The sequence below is a fragment of the Trichoderma citrinoviride genome, assembly GCF_003025115.1.
Source record: "Trichoderma citrinoviride strain TUCIM 6016 unplaced genomic scaffold BBK36scaffold_3, whole genome shotgun sequence".
NCBI lineage: Eukaryota > Fungi > Ascomycota > Sordariomycetes > Hypocreales > Hypocreaceae > Trichoderma > Trichoderma citrinoviride.
The window spans coordinates 1,499,294-1,514,672 of NW_020194711.1; the positions used below are offsets into that span (position 1 = coordinate 1,499,294).

At 56.5% G+C, this 15,379-nt stretch overlaps 6 protein-coding genes across 6 annotated transcripts; 3 read left to right on the plus strand and 3 right to left on the minus strand.

The window, feature by feature from the left end:
• Positions 1-13: 13 nt before the first annotated feature.
• BBK36DRAFT_1192246 (aspartyl-tRNA synthetase) lies at positions 14-1,941 on the minus strand (the record flags this gene model as incomplete). Its single annotated transcript, XM_024896758.1, has 3 exons — positions 14-1,314; positions 1,383-1,805; positions 1,893-1,941. 3 exons carry the CDS (start codon positions 1,939-1,941, stop codon positions 14-16), a joined length of 1,773 nt encoding a protein of 590 aa, XP_024752185.1.
• Positions 1,942-2,565: 624 nt separating this feature from the next.
• BBK36DRAFT_1113938 (Actin/actin-like protein) lies at positions 2,566-4,046 on the plus strand (the record flags this gene model as incomplete). Its single annotated transcript, XM_024889966.1, has 2 exons — positions 2,566-2,620; positions 2,698-4,046. 2 exons carry the CDS (start codon positions 2,566-2,568, stop codon positions 4,044-4,046), a joined length of 1,404 nt encoding a protein of 467 aa, XP_024752186.1.
• A 244-nt stretch (positions 4,047-4,290) lies between these two features.
• BBK36DRAFT_1112676 (glycoside hydrolase family 36 protein) lies at positions 4,291-7,255 on the minus strand (the record flags this gene model as incomplete). Its single annotated transcript, XM_024889825.1, has 5 exons — positions 4,291-4,499; positions 4,561-4,953; positions 5,012-6,022; positions 6,085-6,497; positions 6,600-7,255. 5 exons carry the CDS (start codon positions 7,253-7,255, stop codon positions 4,291-4,293), a joined length of 2,682 nt encoding a protein of 893 aa, XP_024752187.1.
• Positions 7,256-8,150: 895 nt separating this feature from the next.
• Positions 8,151-9,850, plus strand: BBK36DRAFT_1113162 (hypothetical protein; the record flags this gene model as incomplete). The annotated part of the gene is made up of 5 exons (XM_024889879.1): positions 8,151-8,288; positions 8,355-8,480; positions 8,540-8,617; positions 8,712-9,397; positions 9,463-9,850. The coding sequence occupies 5 exons, from the start codon at positions 8,151-8,153 to the stop codon at positions 9,848-9,850; spliced, it is 1,416 nt and encodes a 471-aa protein (XP_024752188.1).
• Positions 9,851-10,563: 713 nt separating this feature from the next.
• On the minus strand, positions 10,564-11,001 carry BBK36DRAFT_1098247 (transcription factor TAFII-31; the record flags this gene model as incomplete). The annotated part of the gene is made up of 1 exon (XM_024889116.1): positions 10,564-11,001. A coding segment is annotated over one exon (438 nt), but the record flags the coding sequence as incomplete, so codon positions are not given.
• A 957-nt stretch (positions 11,002-11,958) lies between these two features.
• Positions 11,959-14,622, plus strand: BBK36DRAFT_1166752 (histidinol dehydrogenase; the record flags this gene model as incomplete). Its single annotated transcript, XM_024894955.1, has 2 exons — positions 11,959-14,350; positions 14,426-14,622. 2 exons carry the CDS (start codon positions 11,959-11,961, stop codon positions 14,620-14,622), a joined length of 2,589 nt encoding a protein of 862 aa, XP_024752190.1.
• Between the last annotated feature and the right edge of the window lie 757 nt (positions 14,623-15,379).

The following is a 15,379-nucleotide window of genomic DNA, read 5'->3' on the forward strand; positions in this document are numbered from 1 at the left end:
GAATCATTTGCGTCTATTTCTCACCACCCTTCTCATCAGCCGACAATCCAACCACATTCCGCACCGTGCCAAAGCTCAAACAGTCGCTGATGCGATTGGCCCCCGAAAAGAGCATCACCAGACGCTCGACGCCGCATCCCCAGCCGCCGGTGGGGGGAAGGCCGTAGTCCAGGGCCTTGACGTAGCTCTGGTCCAGCGGCGAGGCTTCCCACTCGTCCTCTTCTTCCTCGACGACTTCGGCTGGCAGCTCTGCGGTGTTGTTGGCCACCGGCTCGGCGAACCCGACGGTGCCGTCCGGCTTGTTGACGAGGCTGCGGTGGACGGCGAGCTTCCGCTTCTGCTCCTCCGGGTTGTTCTCCTCCTCGTACATGTTGGCGAGCTCTCGGCCGCCGATGAAGAGCTCCGCGCGGGCGGACACGAGCTGGTACGTCTTTGGGCAGAGGAAGCTCTTTGCCAGGGGCGACATGCAGGCGGGGTGGTGCGTGATCAGGATCGGTTCGGTGAAGGACATGGGCTCCAGATACGTCGCGGCGAGCCGGTCGAGGAGCTTCGGCAGAGACGTGGGCACCTCTCCGGGCACCTCGATCCCTGCGAGCTTCAGCACGGCGAGGAGCTCGGCGAGGGCGCCGTCTTCCACGGTGAGCTTCGGCAGGCGGATCCCGATGGCTTCCTCCAGCGCGGGGATGAACTCCACCTGCTTGAAGGGCCGGACGAACTTGCTGAGGTCGATGGGCGGTAGAGTGGTGAGCTCGGTGGAGATCAGCTCCTGAGAGCGCTTTGCAAGGCTGTATATCAGCTCCTCCGTCTCCTTGATGAGGTCGGGGAGGTTCGTGTAGGCGCTGTAGAATTCGCACATTGTGAACTCGGGGTTGTGCGTGGCATCGATGCCCTCGTTTCGGAAGGCCGGCCCCATCTCAAAGACCTTGTCTACGCCGCCGACCACGAGGCGCTTCAGCCATAGTTCGGGCGCGATGCGAAGGGCCAGATCTTTGCCCCGAAACTCCGTGGCTCGCGTCACAAACGGTCGCGCAACTGCACCGCCGGCGTTCTCGGCAAGGATGGGTGTCTGGAATTCGAGGAAGCGCTTGGAGTGGAAATGGTCGCGGATCTGCTTCATGATCTCGGATCGCAGTCTCAAGACATCGACGACATCGCGGTTCACCAGCATATCGACGTGGCGCTCGTGCATCTTCGTCTTGGGATCCGTGAGCTTTTCAGGGATCTGCTCCATGGATGGGGACAGGAGCTCAGGCAACTCTCGGGCCTCCAGGGACAGCTGCCCCGTGCTTGTACGAGTGGCATATCCAGTGACGGCTACCAGTCAATTAGCCTCTGGAGAGACAGCAGCAGGAGAAGAAGAAGAAGGAGCACAATGGGCCTACATATATGGTCTCCAACTTGTATCAGGTTCTTAAGAAGGCGGAATTTATGAACACGCGACTCTTGCTCTGCAGCAACTTTCTTCTTGTTGATCATGATTTGGACTTTTTGAAACTCGTTGGTGATGTCGAGGAAGATGAGGGATCCCACGACGCGCTTCGATCGAATCCGCCCAGACAAGGTGACGGGCTCGCTCGAAAGCTCATTTTGAGATTCCTCCAGAAACTCGGGGACGCTCTTCCTAATAGACGACGATTCTAAACGAGGATAAGCCTCGGGGTATAGCGGATCCTCGCTCTGCTGGTCCTCTTGCAGCTGTTCCCGGCGGTGCTTCTTGAACGGCGAGACGTCGTCCAGCTCCTCCTGCTCCTCCTTGACAAACCGTGACGACTCGTTGATCCGAACGTCGGGCTTGCTGGAAAGAGCTCGAGCCAACTGTCTACTAGGAGAAGTTGGCCTCCATGATGTGTGTATAGGCGCAGCTCTTTGGATGTAAGACCTTGAGCCGACACTCAACGCAGCAGACTGGCGCGCCAGTCTTAAGCAGCTGGCAGACCTCATCTCTTCTAACCAGCGCAATTAGCTTCTGCCGTGACGCAGTCGAAGAAAAAGAAAGATGTGGTAGTTGAGAGGATCAGAATATAGCAAGTTATAATCTCCAACAGCCCGAGAGCCGTTTCAATCGCAGCGGTTCTGAAGCGAGATTGCAGTTCATCATTGTGGTGGTTGGGGAAGAAGAAGAGAAGAGAGAGAATTTACAAGGCAGATCAAGACTTACACACATAGCGACGGCACCGCAATATGTTGCCTCACATGCAATCAATTGCCGGTGCTCATCCAGCAAACTCGACTCCAGACAGAGAAGAAGAAGAAGAAGAAGCTTTGCAGGATGCAAATTTGCGTCTTGTCCGCAAGAATGTGGGCGTAATTTATTTCTCGACTATTTTTTCCCCCCCAGGCGCCCCGTGATTGGAATCACCCCGCCAAATGCATGCAGCGCAACTGGCTGCAGCTCAAACTCCAGACGCCAACAAGGCTGAAATTTATTCCGACGCGCCATTCCTCTTGTAAACCTCCAACCTCCCTCGTAGGCGCGATCTCTCAACCACCTTGAAAGCCGACAGCTTGGGAGCTCTTCTGCGCGAATCGCAACCAATTGGCCGCCAACACCACAGAGTCGCAATCATGGCCCAGCAGCCTTTGCCCACGTCGGCGCAGCCAACCGACATTTACGGCGGAGGTGCGTCTCGTCACTGCTTTCTGACCTCTATCATAGGTCATGGAGTAAAGCTAACGAATGTTGTCCTGGGAAAACAGATGAAGTCTCCGCCCTCGTTCTCGATCCCGGCTACTGCAACACGCGCGCGGGCTACGCCGGCGAAGACGTCCCCAAATCCATCCTGCCGTCCTTCTACGGCCACATCACCAGCGACCCTCCGCGAGACCTGTTTGGCGATGAGTGCATCATCCCGCGCGGCGACTTCGAGGTCCGCAACTACATGAACAAGGACAGCGTCGTGGAGGACTGGGACGTTGCGGCCAAGCTCTGGGAGTTTATGCTGGTTAAGCGCCTGCAGCCCGAGCGACAGACGCATCCGTCCAAGAATGGACTCAACGACGACATCAAGGAGCAGGATGGCGAGGGAGACGTCGCCATGGAGGAGGTGGAGGGTCTGGAAAAGCCCCTGGAGGAATTCCCCTTGTTGATGTCAGAAGCTCCCTGGAACTCGCCCAAGGCGCGTGAAAAGGCCATTGAGCTGAGCATGGAGAGCTGGGGAACACCCGCCTTCTGGTTGAGCCGGACGCCCGTTCTGGCCTCTTTCGCGGCCGGCAAGGCCACTGCTCTCGTCATTGATGTCGGCGGCGCAAACACCTCCGTCACAGCCATTCACGACGGCATGGTTCTCAAGCGATCTATCCAGCGATCACCCGCCGGCGGCCTGTGGCTGTCGTCGCAGATCCGCAAGATGTGGGAGACGTCCGAGCCCAAGGTCGACCTGGTGCCGACGTTCATGGTGGAGAACAAGACGCCTGTGGATGCCCTCGCCCCTCCACAAGCACGACTACGCGAATTTCCCTACAAGATCCACGACTCCTTCCGGGCCTTTGAAGAGGAGCGGGTGCTGACCGAGTTCAAAGAGTCCGTCGTCGAGGTTTGGCGGGGCCCTGGACGATACGGCGCCGCTGGAAACGAGGAGTACATCAAGTCACAGCCCGGGCGCGTCTTCGAGATGCCCGACGGCTACAACCAGATGTGGCGCGAGCAGCGGTTCAAGGTAGCAGAGGGCATGTGGGACGAAAACGCTGGTTACCCTCTTCCCGAGGAGGAGCGTCTCACAAAGGCGCAGACCATTCCTGAGCTGATCCGTTCTGCGCTCAACGCCGTCGACGTTGATCTTCGGGGCAACCTTTTGGGCAATGTCGTCGTCACCGGCAGCACGAGCTTGATCAACGGCTTCAACGACCGATTAAACAACGAGCTGACGGCCATGTATCCCGGATTGAAGATCAAGATCCACGCCGCGGGCTTGTCAAGCGAGCGCAGATTCGGCGCCTGGATCGGCGGCAGCATCTTGGCCAGCCTGGGTACCTTCCACCAGATGTGGATATCCAAGAAGGAGTACGAGGAAAACGGAGCTGGCATTGTGGAGAAGCGATGCAAATAGAAGCATCTCTTGGAATTCCTAATCTTGGGGGACTATGTTTCGGGTGGAGGATATTGGCGTACGGAGTTGGACGAGAGATGTTAAATGCTATGTTAAACTATTCCGAGAGCAGGAGGGCACTGCACACTCAAAAGACTCGATCAGACATTCGAGGCATGCATGAATCTTTAATTCAATCTACTCTGCAACACATGGCACATGATCGCGATGAACATATGTCCTTTGAATCAACCGCTTTCCCATGCTAACCGGCAAAGCTGACCCTGACCTCAACCTCGTCCTTGAATCCAGCCTCCAGCTTCAGATCCTTCCAGGCCGTCTCAATGTCGATTTCGAGCACACGAGGGTCCTGCTTTGAGAAACGCACGGTCTCCAAAGGAACTGCCACGCCCTGGAGCATCACCATCAAGTTCTCCTTGATGGACAGTTCAGTCAACGCAGAAATGTAGACACCTAAGAGGAAGTCATTAGCACAACGCTCCTCGAGATGCGAGACACAGTTTCCTTCACTTACCGACAACGCCCAAAGCCTTCAACTTGACGCCGACAGACACCCTTCCGTTGTCCTTCACTTCAATGTCGCTGCTTATAAGCGCCACGCTTCCCGTCATCTTGTCAGTCAGCCCCAGGCTCGCCACCCAGATGTCTCCGTGATTACCGCCCTTGAGAGGGATGGCTGGGAAGGCTGTAAAGATTTCGTATCCTCGAACGTCCAAGGATCCGGCAATGAGCGAGGTTGCGTCTTCGGGCTTCATGGGCGCGGATGTCTTGCCCGTGACGTGGGCTCGTACGACGTACTGCTGAGACGGCACGGTGCCCGGGAAGCAGGAAAGGGGGATGAGTTCGGTGAGGGGACGCGCTGAGATGTTGAAGATGGCTACGATTGGTGTGCCAATCTCTGCTGGTCCTATCGAAACAAGTCAACACCACGAATTTCTGGCTGTTAAAAGAGCATTATCACCAACCGTTATAGCTTCCCACCTTGAGGAGCAGGTCATCATCGTAGCCGATATACGGGAAGATGGCCCTTCCCAAGCTGTTTGGCCTGAAGATGACAGTCTTTCTCTTGGGAGTCACACCCGTCATTTGCTTGATCAGGTCCATGTTGTGCTCCCCGGGAACATCCGTGATGTAAATCGGCCCGCCACTGACACACCTCGCCGCAGCGTGGAAACCGGAATAATCATGCACCGTCTGGAACATGTCCCAGTCGGGAAGAACGTTCAGATACTCCATGAAGATGCTGTTGTACGCATTCGTCCACACATGCCAGGGATGCGATGAGGGGATATGGGGGAAGAAGTCGTCCGAGTTGCGGACGAGGAAGGGAGGCCGGCCCGGCAGCATCTGCGAGTTGAAGAGCGCCTGCGGGATCTGCGACATGCACGATATGGTCTTGACGCTGAAGTAGCGGAGGGAGGCGAGGCTCCAGGCGTCCAGATATGTGTTGATGAGCTCGCGCCGGACGGAGGCGCTCTTCCACATGTCGATCATGAATTGGGCATCCGTCTTGACGCCGTCGACGTCGGAGTCGGCGAGGAAGTAATAGAAGTCGTCGTAGAACTTCTCAACGTCTTCTTTGGCAATCACTGTCATTTTTCCCCCGAGGGGCAGGTTGCGCCGCTTGGCCTCCTCGCGCTCAACTTCGATCGTCTTATACTTCTTTGCAAGCTTTCCGTCGGGCGAGATGCCGCCCCAGTAGCCTAGCAGGGCATGCCAGACGGCAACATGTAGGATGTCTTTATTCTTTTGGCGCACTTTCTGGATGGTTGATTTGAGGCCGTTGGGAAACGCTTCCGGCTCGGCTTCGAAATCGAGCCAGCCGTACTGGAACTGGCTCTCTCCTTTGTAGTCGATTGACTGCCAGTTATCGTCAATGATCAGAGAGGTGATGCCAATGTTGTGCTCTTTCAGTTTGTCGATTGCGTCAAGAATCTTTTGCTCAGTCAGCCTTTGGCCAAGGGCATTCCATGTACCTAGAGGCTATCAGCGGACAAGACCCGAATAGAGGGGGGGAGAACATGAGTAGTATACTGACAGTATCCGAGTCCGTCGTACCATTCATCAAGCCACTCTGGTCGTACTGCATCAGAAAGAGCCTTCAACTCGGCTTCCAGAGCTTCATGCTTGCCCCGAGCCTTCTGAACAAGCGATCTCGCGTGATACATGACGGCGGCAACGGCCTTTTCAAAGTCATTTCCTTCGGACACGAGGATAACGCACTCCTCATCCGAGACGGAGTCGTTCCGAACGGTTACGGCAATGGCGCCGTCGGACGTGCTTTGAAAGACGGGCACTGTATCGTTGATGCCAGAGACAGCCAGCAGAACCATGTTTCTGCCTTGTGGGCTTTGGAAAGCCAACAGTATTGCGTCCTTGTCGAGCGAGAAGTCTGTCCTTCCATGGCGCGGTGCTAGCCAAGGGGACCACAGCCGGACAATGGCAAACCATCTGAGAATTCATCATCAGATTACAATGTGTAATTTGACAGGAGGAAAGAGATGAATGAGTGGAAGTTCTCAGAAGAGGACGAGACGGGCTGTAGCTACTGACCTCAAGAACGAGCCCCAAGGCTTCCCGAGGTGGTGAAAAGTGTATGAAGAGTTATCGTCCGATGAAGGAGGCACGGTAAGTTGAAGAGACCACAGTTGGGTTTTTGGAGCTTGGCTCATGCGAGACTTGACTGTCCATGAAGGAGAAAGCCCGGTAATCAGGTCGTTTAAATCGTCAGACTCAGAGGGGGCGGGGAGGAGCACGATGTGGCCGTCTTCCAGTCCCTGCTCGTCACGGATCCATCTCCACGGCTCATCAACGCTATGGCGGAATTTGATAGTGAATCGTAGTGAATGCTTGAACGATACTTTTGTGGCAAAGTACATTCTCGAGACGGCTTTCGAGTCTGCATGAAGGACCTGAGGTCCCTCGCTGGACTTGATCCTGGGTACTTCATGCTCGGTCCAGTCTTGGCCGTCAAGGGAGTGCCATAGCGCAATTTCCCAGCTCTCCTTGGCTCGAAAAGTTGGTACCTCCAGCAAAGCGGTGAAAGAAACACCGTCAGGGCTTTTGACAGGTGTCACTTGGCTCAGGGGAGGGTAGCTTTGGATCAGGGCGTTCATGCTTTCGGGCACAGGAGCTGGCTCGGGCTTTTGCTTTGATATGTAAAGCGCTTTGAAGTCGTCTGCAAAGTCGTAGGTTTTGGGCGCCGCCATTGGAATTCTCTGAACAATGATGGACGGTTAGTTGGTCAGTTGCGGTCGAGGTTGGTTATGACGAGCACAAGTTGCAGAGACGTAGAGTATGGAGGGGCAAGAGGGTGATATCTAGTAGGAGACGGCAGACATAATACGTTCATCATACATGTTTCACAGACAAGAGGTGTGTTGCAGTTCATATATGTCAAGTTAGATGCGAGAGGGTAACAGATATATGAACCACTCACGAATGAAAGATGGGCTTCCCCGCAAGGAGGGGGCTGTATATTGTATGGAGGGGTAGGTAGAGAGGTTGAAGTTACAAAGAAAAAGATGTGCGGCTTCTCATTGGATACGATGTAAGATGAAGAGTAGTAGTTGAACGTGGAAGGAATTCAGATGATCTTCACTCCGGGTTGATGTATTGTTATGGCATTAAGGCAACTATCGTGCCTTTAGGTAGCAACACGTCAAGAGTGATCAACGGTGAGAGGTATGTAAGCCTGTCCACATGCAGATAGCGCATCTAGTCATGTTCTCTGTAGCAGTGATGGACCTGAATAGCCAAAGGCTGCACTTTACACAAGATCGATTATAAGAGGTTGATTATGATGAAATGGCTACTGCCTCATGTCCTATTGTCGATATTATCGTCATTTGCTCCCAATTATACGCTACTACTTATGAGCAATATCACGGTGGAGATGGCTCGGATGATGAGGTTAGTAAATCCGCGCCTCTGATTGGACCACCGCCTTTTCGTCGTCGGGCGTCGGAGCTGGTCGGAATGACTAAGCAGTCCCGCAGCCTCGAAACTAAGGCCACAACCCGCTTCAGCAAAGCTTCTTGCCGAGCAGCGTGGAAAGATTTCATCAAACCGCTCAATTGACCATCAATCGCCCAAACCTCCGCCATGGCGTCCCGCAGATTAGCTTTGAACCTGTCGCAAGGCCTGCGAGCCCGTTCCGGCCTGTCAGGACTGCGCCGGGGCTTTGCTACGCCCTCCACCGTGGGCAAGACGCAGACGACGACGCTCAAGAACGGCCTGACTGTGAGCGCCGGCCTCGACGGCCAATTGGCCTGTGGACGACTCTCTTGCTGACCGACGGACTTGCAGGTTGCCACTGAATACTCACCATGGGCCCAGACGTCGACCGTCGGCATGTGGATCGACGCCGGCTCCCGTGCTGAGACCAACGAGACCAACGGCACTGCCCACTTCCTCGAGCACCTGGCCTTCAAGGTGGGATATCCCGGTATGGCATCATGAGAGGGCCGGCAAAGGCTGACAGCTGCTTCCAGGGCACCGCGAAGCGATCACAGCACCAATTGGAACTCGAGATCGAGAACATGGGTGGCCACCTCAACGCCTACACCTCGGTTCGTCTGAATCCTCCCTCTTCAAGTCGCAATGGGCGCATGGAAGGAAAAAGAGATGCGAGGGAAAAACTCATCCCACTAACACGGCCCTCAGCGCGAGAACACCGTCTACTTCGCCAAGGCCTTCAACTCCGACATCCCCCAGACCGTCGACATCCTGGCCGATATCCTGCAGAACTCCAAGCTCGAGCAGTCCGCCATCGAGCGCGAGCGCGACGTCATTCTCCGAGAGTCCGAGGAGGTCGAGAAGCAGGTTGAGGAGGTCGTCTTCGACCACCTGCACGCCACTGCTTTCCAGCACCAGCCCCTCGGCCGCACCATTCTCGGCCCCCGCCAGAACATCCGTGACATCACCCGCACCGAGCTCGTCAACTACATCAAGAACAACTACACTGCCGACCGCATGGTTCTCGCCGCTGCCGGTGGCGTCCCCCACGAGCAGCTGGTCGAGCTCGCCGAGAAGCACTTCTCCGGCCTTGCCAGCCACGGACCCGAGACCGAGGCCTACATCCAGTCCAAGCAGAAGGCCGACTTTATTGGCTCTGATGTCCGTGTCCGCGACGACACCATGCCCACTGCCAACGTCGCCATTGCCGTTGAGGGTGTCAGCTGGAACTCTGAGGACTACTACACTGCTCTCGTCACTCAGGCCATTGTTGGCAACTACGACAAGGCCATGGGCAACGCTCCTCACCAGGGCAGCAAGCTGAGCGGTTACGTCCACAAGCACGAGCTGGCCAACAGCTTCATGAGCTTTTCGACCAGCTACAGCGACACTGGGTACGTATAGATGGCGGCGTGTAACAGGATTTGATTTGAAGATCGGAAGCTAACTGTTTTTGTAGTCTGTGGGGTATCTACCTCGTCACTGACAACGCCACCCGTCTCGACGACCTCGTCCACTTTGCTATCCGCGAGTGGATGCGTCTCTGCACCAACGTCAGCGAAGCCGAGGTCGAGCGCGCCAAGGCCCAGCTGAAGGCCTCCATCCTGCTGTCCCTGGACGGCACCACCGCCGTTGCCGAGGACATTGGCCGCCAGCTCATCACCACCGGCCGCCGCGCCAGCCCCGGCGAGATTGAGCGCAAGATCGATGCCATCACCGACAAGGATGTCACCGACTTCGCTAACCGATACCTCTGGGACAAGGACATCGCCATCAGCGCTGTTGGCAAGATCGAGGCTCTGTTCGACTACCAGCGACTGCGGAACACCATGAAGCCCAAGTTCTAAGGGTGGGGAGAGGATACGAAGCGAAAGAGCAGGGGCGGAATTGTCTGAAAAAGAAAAAAGCAAAGACCCGGGTATAGAGTGTATGAGATACCGTTTTACAGGCCTTAGTGTACCATAAATTTCCCACATTCTCATAACCAGGTGTCATTCGCGGGGAGGTGCATGTGATAGAAAAGAGCTGTTGAATCTCTGACAATAGTTCAATAATATCTACGCCATTTTAGACGTAAGTAAGAAACCGCCAGTGCTCTAACACAAGGCAACCCGTCATGTCAATTTGACACAGCAGCTGCCCCTTGTCGACAGTTGGGTTCATATGCTGAAAGAGCTTGACGTGAACCACCTACCCGTCTATTGTGAGGTATATAGTAGGTAGATATAGGTGGACTGAGAAACTATACTAGAGAGGCAGAGGGCGACGAAGCCACTCGCACGTCTTCTTTCCTCCCAACGCCCAAACGCCCGGCATCCAATATCCTGGTAAACCATCCGAAGCTCAAAGTGATTCGCAGACTCCCACCCATCGTTGCTCAGGCCTCCTCAGCCATCTCCGCATCCACATCGTCACCAAAGACATCATCCACCGTCCCTCCCTCAACACCATCCCCACCAATATCCTCGGGATCCGGCCCCTCGATGCCTTCCATGGCATCGCCGCCCTGCTGAGACGCCGAGCTCTCCTCGTCGTCGTCCATGTCCTCCTCGTCCCACATGTCCTTGAGCCCCCAGCTCGTACCGCTGAGCACAAACCTCTCGCTCGGCAGCCGCACGCCCCATTCGTTGGGCACAATCTTGGGCAGGGCGACCTTGTTGCGCTCGCGGGCGAGCTCCTGCATGTATTCCTTGCTGATGCCGCCGCCGCTGCTCCCTCCGCGGAACTGATAGCCTAGGCGCGCGGCGATGGCGACCTTGACGGCATTTGCGCTGACGCTGGCATCGCCCGACGGGGGGGCGGTGGCGCCGGCGCCGGAAGCCGACGGCTTGGATCCGGCTTGTGAGATGTAGGGGTCACCCGAGAGGTGCAATGCGTCGCTGAGGACGGACGAGGTATGTCTGTATGCAAAGTCGAGGAGCAGGAGAGGCACTCGCTGCTCGTAGGCCGTGACGCCCTGCGAGGTGAGAAGGAGCTCGACGAGGCGTGCGTCTCGCGGTTTTGGTGCGACGGAGGGCGGTTGCTGGTGTGTGGGCGACTGTGCGGGTGGCTGAGAAGAGGAGGTGCCGGCGGCGGGGGGAGGCTGGCTCGTCGTTGTCGATTGGGTATTTGGGATTGTTTGCTGAGAAGTATTGACGGACGGGGCGGCCACGCCGTTTGTCTGTGGTTGACTTGAAGACATGGTCGGAGATGGCAGGGATATAGAGCGAGGTGTGAAGAGTGCGATGTGTTGCACGGGAGAAGAGCTGAGCGAGGCTTGGATGAAGAGAGGTGCAGGCGACGCAGATCGAATGCGCGCTCTAGCAACGATTCATTCGAGGAGAGGCGTAGCCGTAGCAAGATATGACCTCCTGGGGCTCCTTGCCGGGTATCGAAATGCCAATGAACAATGAACAATAGCTCCCGTATGCGGCTCTGCGACGCACCCGACGAGGCTGGAACATGAATCAACTGCCTATCTAAGAGGTTCGCGGTCAGTCGCGGCTAAGGTACGAAGCTGAGTTGATGCGGATCATTGTTAATCCGGCCGGCATCTGCTGCCTCGAATGCGCACAGACCACACCTTAATTGTAGGCCAATGGGAGCATCCCAATTCCCAGCGGACGGTCGCCGGCTGTAACTGCGGCAGTCTGCGAGGAATTGGAGGGGATTGGAGGGGCTCGTTGGAGGGGTTCCAGGGCGCTGGAAGGGGAACAACAGCGGACGTATTCAGCGCCTGGCACGCTTGCAGCAGCACCAGCAGCAACAGCAGGTGGCGACCCCACCAAAAAATTGATCGAGTGCCGCCGATCCAAGTGCCGGTCCCGGTCATTCGAGGTGTTTTTTCAGGCGATTCGACTCTGGATTGACTCATTTGACAGGGAAAAGCGGCGTCATATCCCTCTCGACATTTCATCCTTGGCCAATTCCTCCAATCCATCCTCTCGACACTTCTCTCTTCTTTGCTGGTCCAACCATGGAGACGGTTCTCCCCCTGCCGTTCCTTGTCAGCGTGGCCGTCCCTCCGGGCTTGGCCAAGCTCGACGGCCTCAGTCGCGAAGAGGTGTCCATCCTCGCCAGCCCGTTCCTCGAGGCGTCGCCTCAGATCCTCGACAAGCTGTTCCGCTTCTTCAAGCGCCACAGCTCCGAGTTCCACGCCCACATCGACGCCTCGGCGCTGTCGTCCCCAGACGATGTGTATGCGCTGCTCGACGGCGGGGCACGCACCGTATTCGTTGCGCCCGAGTCGCTGTCACTATACGCTGAGCTTGGAGCGAGAGTGCTGCCGGCTGTGTCGAGGCTCGATCTGTCTGCGGCCTCGGAGCACGGCCTCCTGATCAAGGACTTTGACCCCAAGGCCGCCAATGTCGACAAGTTTGCCGAGGAGGCGCGGGCCAAGAAGCTCAAGACGCTCTACCTGAAGCCGGTGCCGGATGTCGCCCTGGACCAGTTCATCGAGGTTGCGCAGAAGTGCAATGCGATCCCCGTCCTGCCCTCGACCGGACTGACGACCGACAAGACCGACAGCAGCAAGCTCCTGCTTTCCAAGGCCATTGCGACGTACTGGCAGTCGGATCGCGCCGACGGTCTCATCCCGACGGTGGTGACTGATGTTCACGGAATCGCGCTGGGATTGGCTTACACGAGCGAGGAGAGCATCCTGGAGGCTTTGCGAACGCAGACGGGCGTCTACCAGAGCCGCAAGCGGGGACTGTGGGTGAAGGGAGCTACCTCTGGGGACACGCAGGAGCTCGTCCGCATCGCGTTGGACTGCGACAATGACACGCTCAAGTTCGTCGTCAACCAGAAGGGCCGCTTCTGCCACCTCGAGCAGTTTGGCTGCTTTGGCGAGCTGACCGGCATTGCGCGGCTGGAGCAGACGCTCAAGTCGAGGAAGGAGTCTGCCCCTGCGGGCTCATACACCGCCAGGCTCTTCTCCGACGAGAAGCTGCTGCGGGCAAAGATCATGGAGGAGGCCGAGGAGCTGTGCGACGCCAAGACCCCGGAGGAGGTTGCCTTCGAAGCCGCCGACCTCATCTACTTTGCTCTCACACGGGCTGTCGCTGCGGGAGTCAGCGTGGCGGATATCGCTGCCAGCCTGGACGCAAAGGGCCTCAAGGTCAAGAGGAGGACGGGCGACGCCAAGGGCAAATGGGCCGAGAAAGAAGGGATCAAGCCGTCTGCTCCCGCTGCGGCCCCGGCGAAGCCAGCCGAAGCCGAAAAGCCCAAGAGTGACCGGATCGCCATGCGGAGAGTCGACTCGGCCAGCGCCACGGAGGCAGAGCTGCTCGAGATCCTGAAGCGACCGTCACAAAAGTCTCCCGACGCCATCCTCAAGATTGTCACCCCCATCATCGAAGACGTCCGCAAGAACGGAGACAAGGCCGTCCTTTCCTACACGCACAAGTTTGAAAAGGCCACCTCTTTGACGTCGCCGGTCCTCAAGGCGCCCTTCCCCAAGGAGCTTATGCAGCTCCCTGACGAGACCATCAAGGCCATCGACACCTCGTTCGAAAACATCCGCAAGTTCCACGCCGCCCAAAAGGATGACAAGACGCTCCAGGTCGAGACCATGCCCGGCGTCGTCTGCAGCCGCTTCTCGAGGCCGATTGAGCGCGTCGGCCTCTACGTCCCCGGCGGCACCGCCGTCCTGCCCAGCACGGCGCTTATGCTCGGCGTCCCCGCCATGGTGGCCGGCTGCAAGAAGATTGTGCTGGCGTCGCCGCCCCGCGCCGACGGCAGCGTGACGCCCGAGATCGTCTACGCCGCGCACAAGGTCGGCGCCGAGAGCATCGTCCTCGCCGGCGGCGCCCAGGCCGTCGCCGCCATGGCCTACGGCACCGAGAGCGTCACAAAGGTCGACAAGATCCTCGGCCCCGGCAACCAGTTCGTCACGGCGGCCAAGATGCACGTCAGCAACGACACCAACGCCGGCGTCAGCATCGACATGCCCGCCGGCCCGTCCGAGGTCCTCGTCATCGCCGACAAGGACGCCAACCCGGCCTTTGTGGCCTCCGACCTGCTCTCCCAGGCCGAGCACGGCGTCGACAGCCAGGTCATCCTCATCGCCGTCGACCTCACCGAGGAGCAGCTCCAGGCCATCGAGGACGAGGTGCACAACCAGGCGCTCGCCCTGCCCAGGGTGGACATTGTGCGCGGCTCCATTGCCCACTCCGTCTCCGTCCTCGTCAAGACGATTGACGAGGCCATGAGGATCAGCAACGAGTACGCCCCGGAGCATCTGATTCTGCAGATCAAGGACGCCGCCAAGGTCGTCGACCTCGTCATGAACGCGGGCAGCGTCTTTATCGGCGAGTGGACGCCCGAGAGCGTGGGCGATTACTCCGCCGGCGTCAACCACTCACTACGTAAGTTCTCTCTCCCGATTTCTCATTCCACCATTGTAGCGATTTCTTTGTGTGCTAACGAAATGCTATTTGCAGCAACATACGGCTTTGCCAAGCAGTACTCGGGCGTCAACCTCGGATCCTTCCAGAAACACATCACCAGCTCCAACCTCACGGCCGAGGGCCTTCGCAACGTCGGTGGAGCAGTCATGCAGCTGGCCAAGGTGGAGGAGCTGGAAGCTCACAGGAGAGCGGTAGAGATTCGCATCAAGCACATGGACGGGCAAAAGTAAGGGGGGGAAATACAAAGGAGATATGGATACATGGATGAAATGGATGGATATACTGTTCGGAAATGACGGAGGTTTTGTGTATAAAAATATGGATGTGTAAAAAAAGACGGAGGCGACATCACAGATGAATTTGAGTATTTGTTCTTTCGATCAGTTCTTTTGTGTTTTACATCTATGATTTGAAGATTGCTTGATGCCGAAATTCTATAAACAAAAACCCAAAACAGTCCCCTAACATTCAAAAAGTCGCAAAGCAACCTCCCTATAGCTGAACAAGAAGAGCAAAGGAAGAAAAAAGCAAAGAAGAGACGACGCGTCTCGTCTTATCAAAGTCGCTCAAAATCACCTGCATGTCGCCCACTGACACAAGAAAGCTAATGCAAAAAAAAGGTTGACTTTTCTGCTCTTGTCCCTTTCGTCTTTGTGCACTCGACTTCCCAACAAAACCCACGGTTACCGGACCCAGAAACGCCTCGCTATGTAATGCCCACTTGGAGAATAACGATGAAGTGAAAAGAAAAGAAAAAAAAAAAAAAAAAGTCAAGCCTCACCGCTGCTTCTAAGGAGCATCTTTCCCCTCTTCCACCATTCGAATACCCAAACACGGACGTGTGATTTCGCTTCCGCGACAGCGAAATAGCAGAAATCGACTATCAAAAAAAGATGTTGACAGAAAGTAAGAACAACAAAGCGAACGCTCAAGAGGCTCAAGAGAAGAAAGACTCAAACAAAAAGGATCAGGGAAGATTGCGCCACG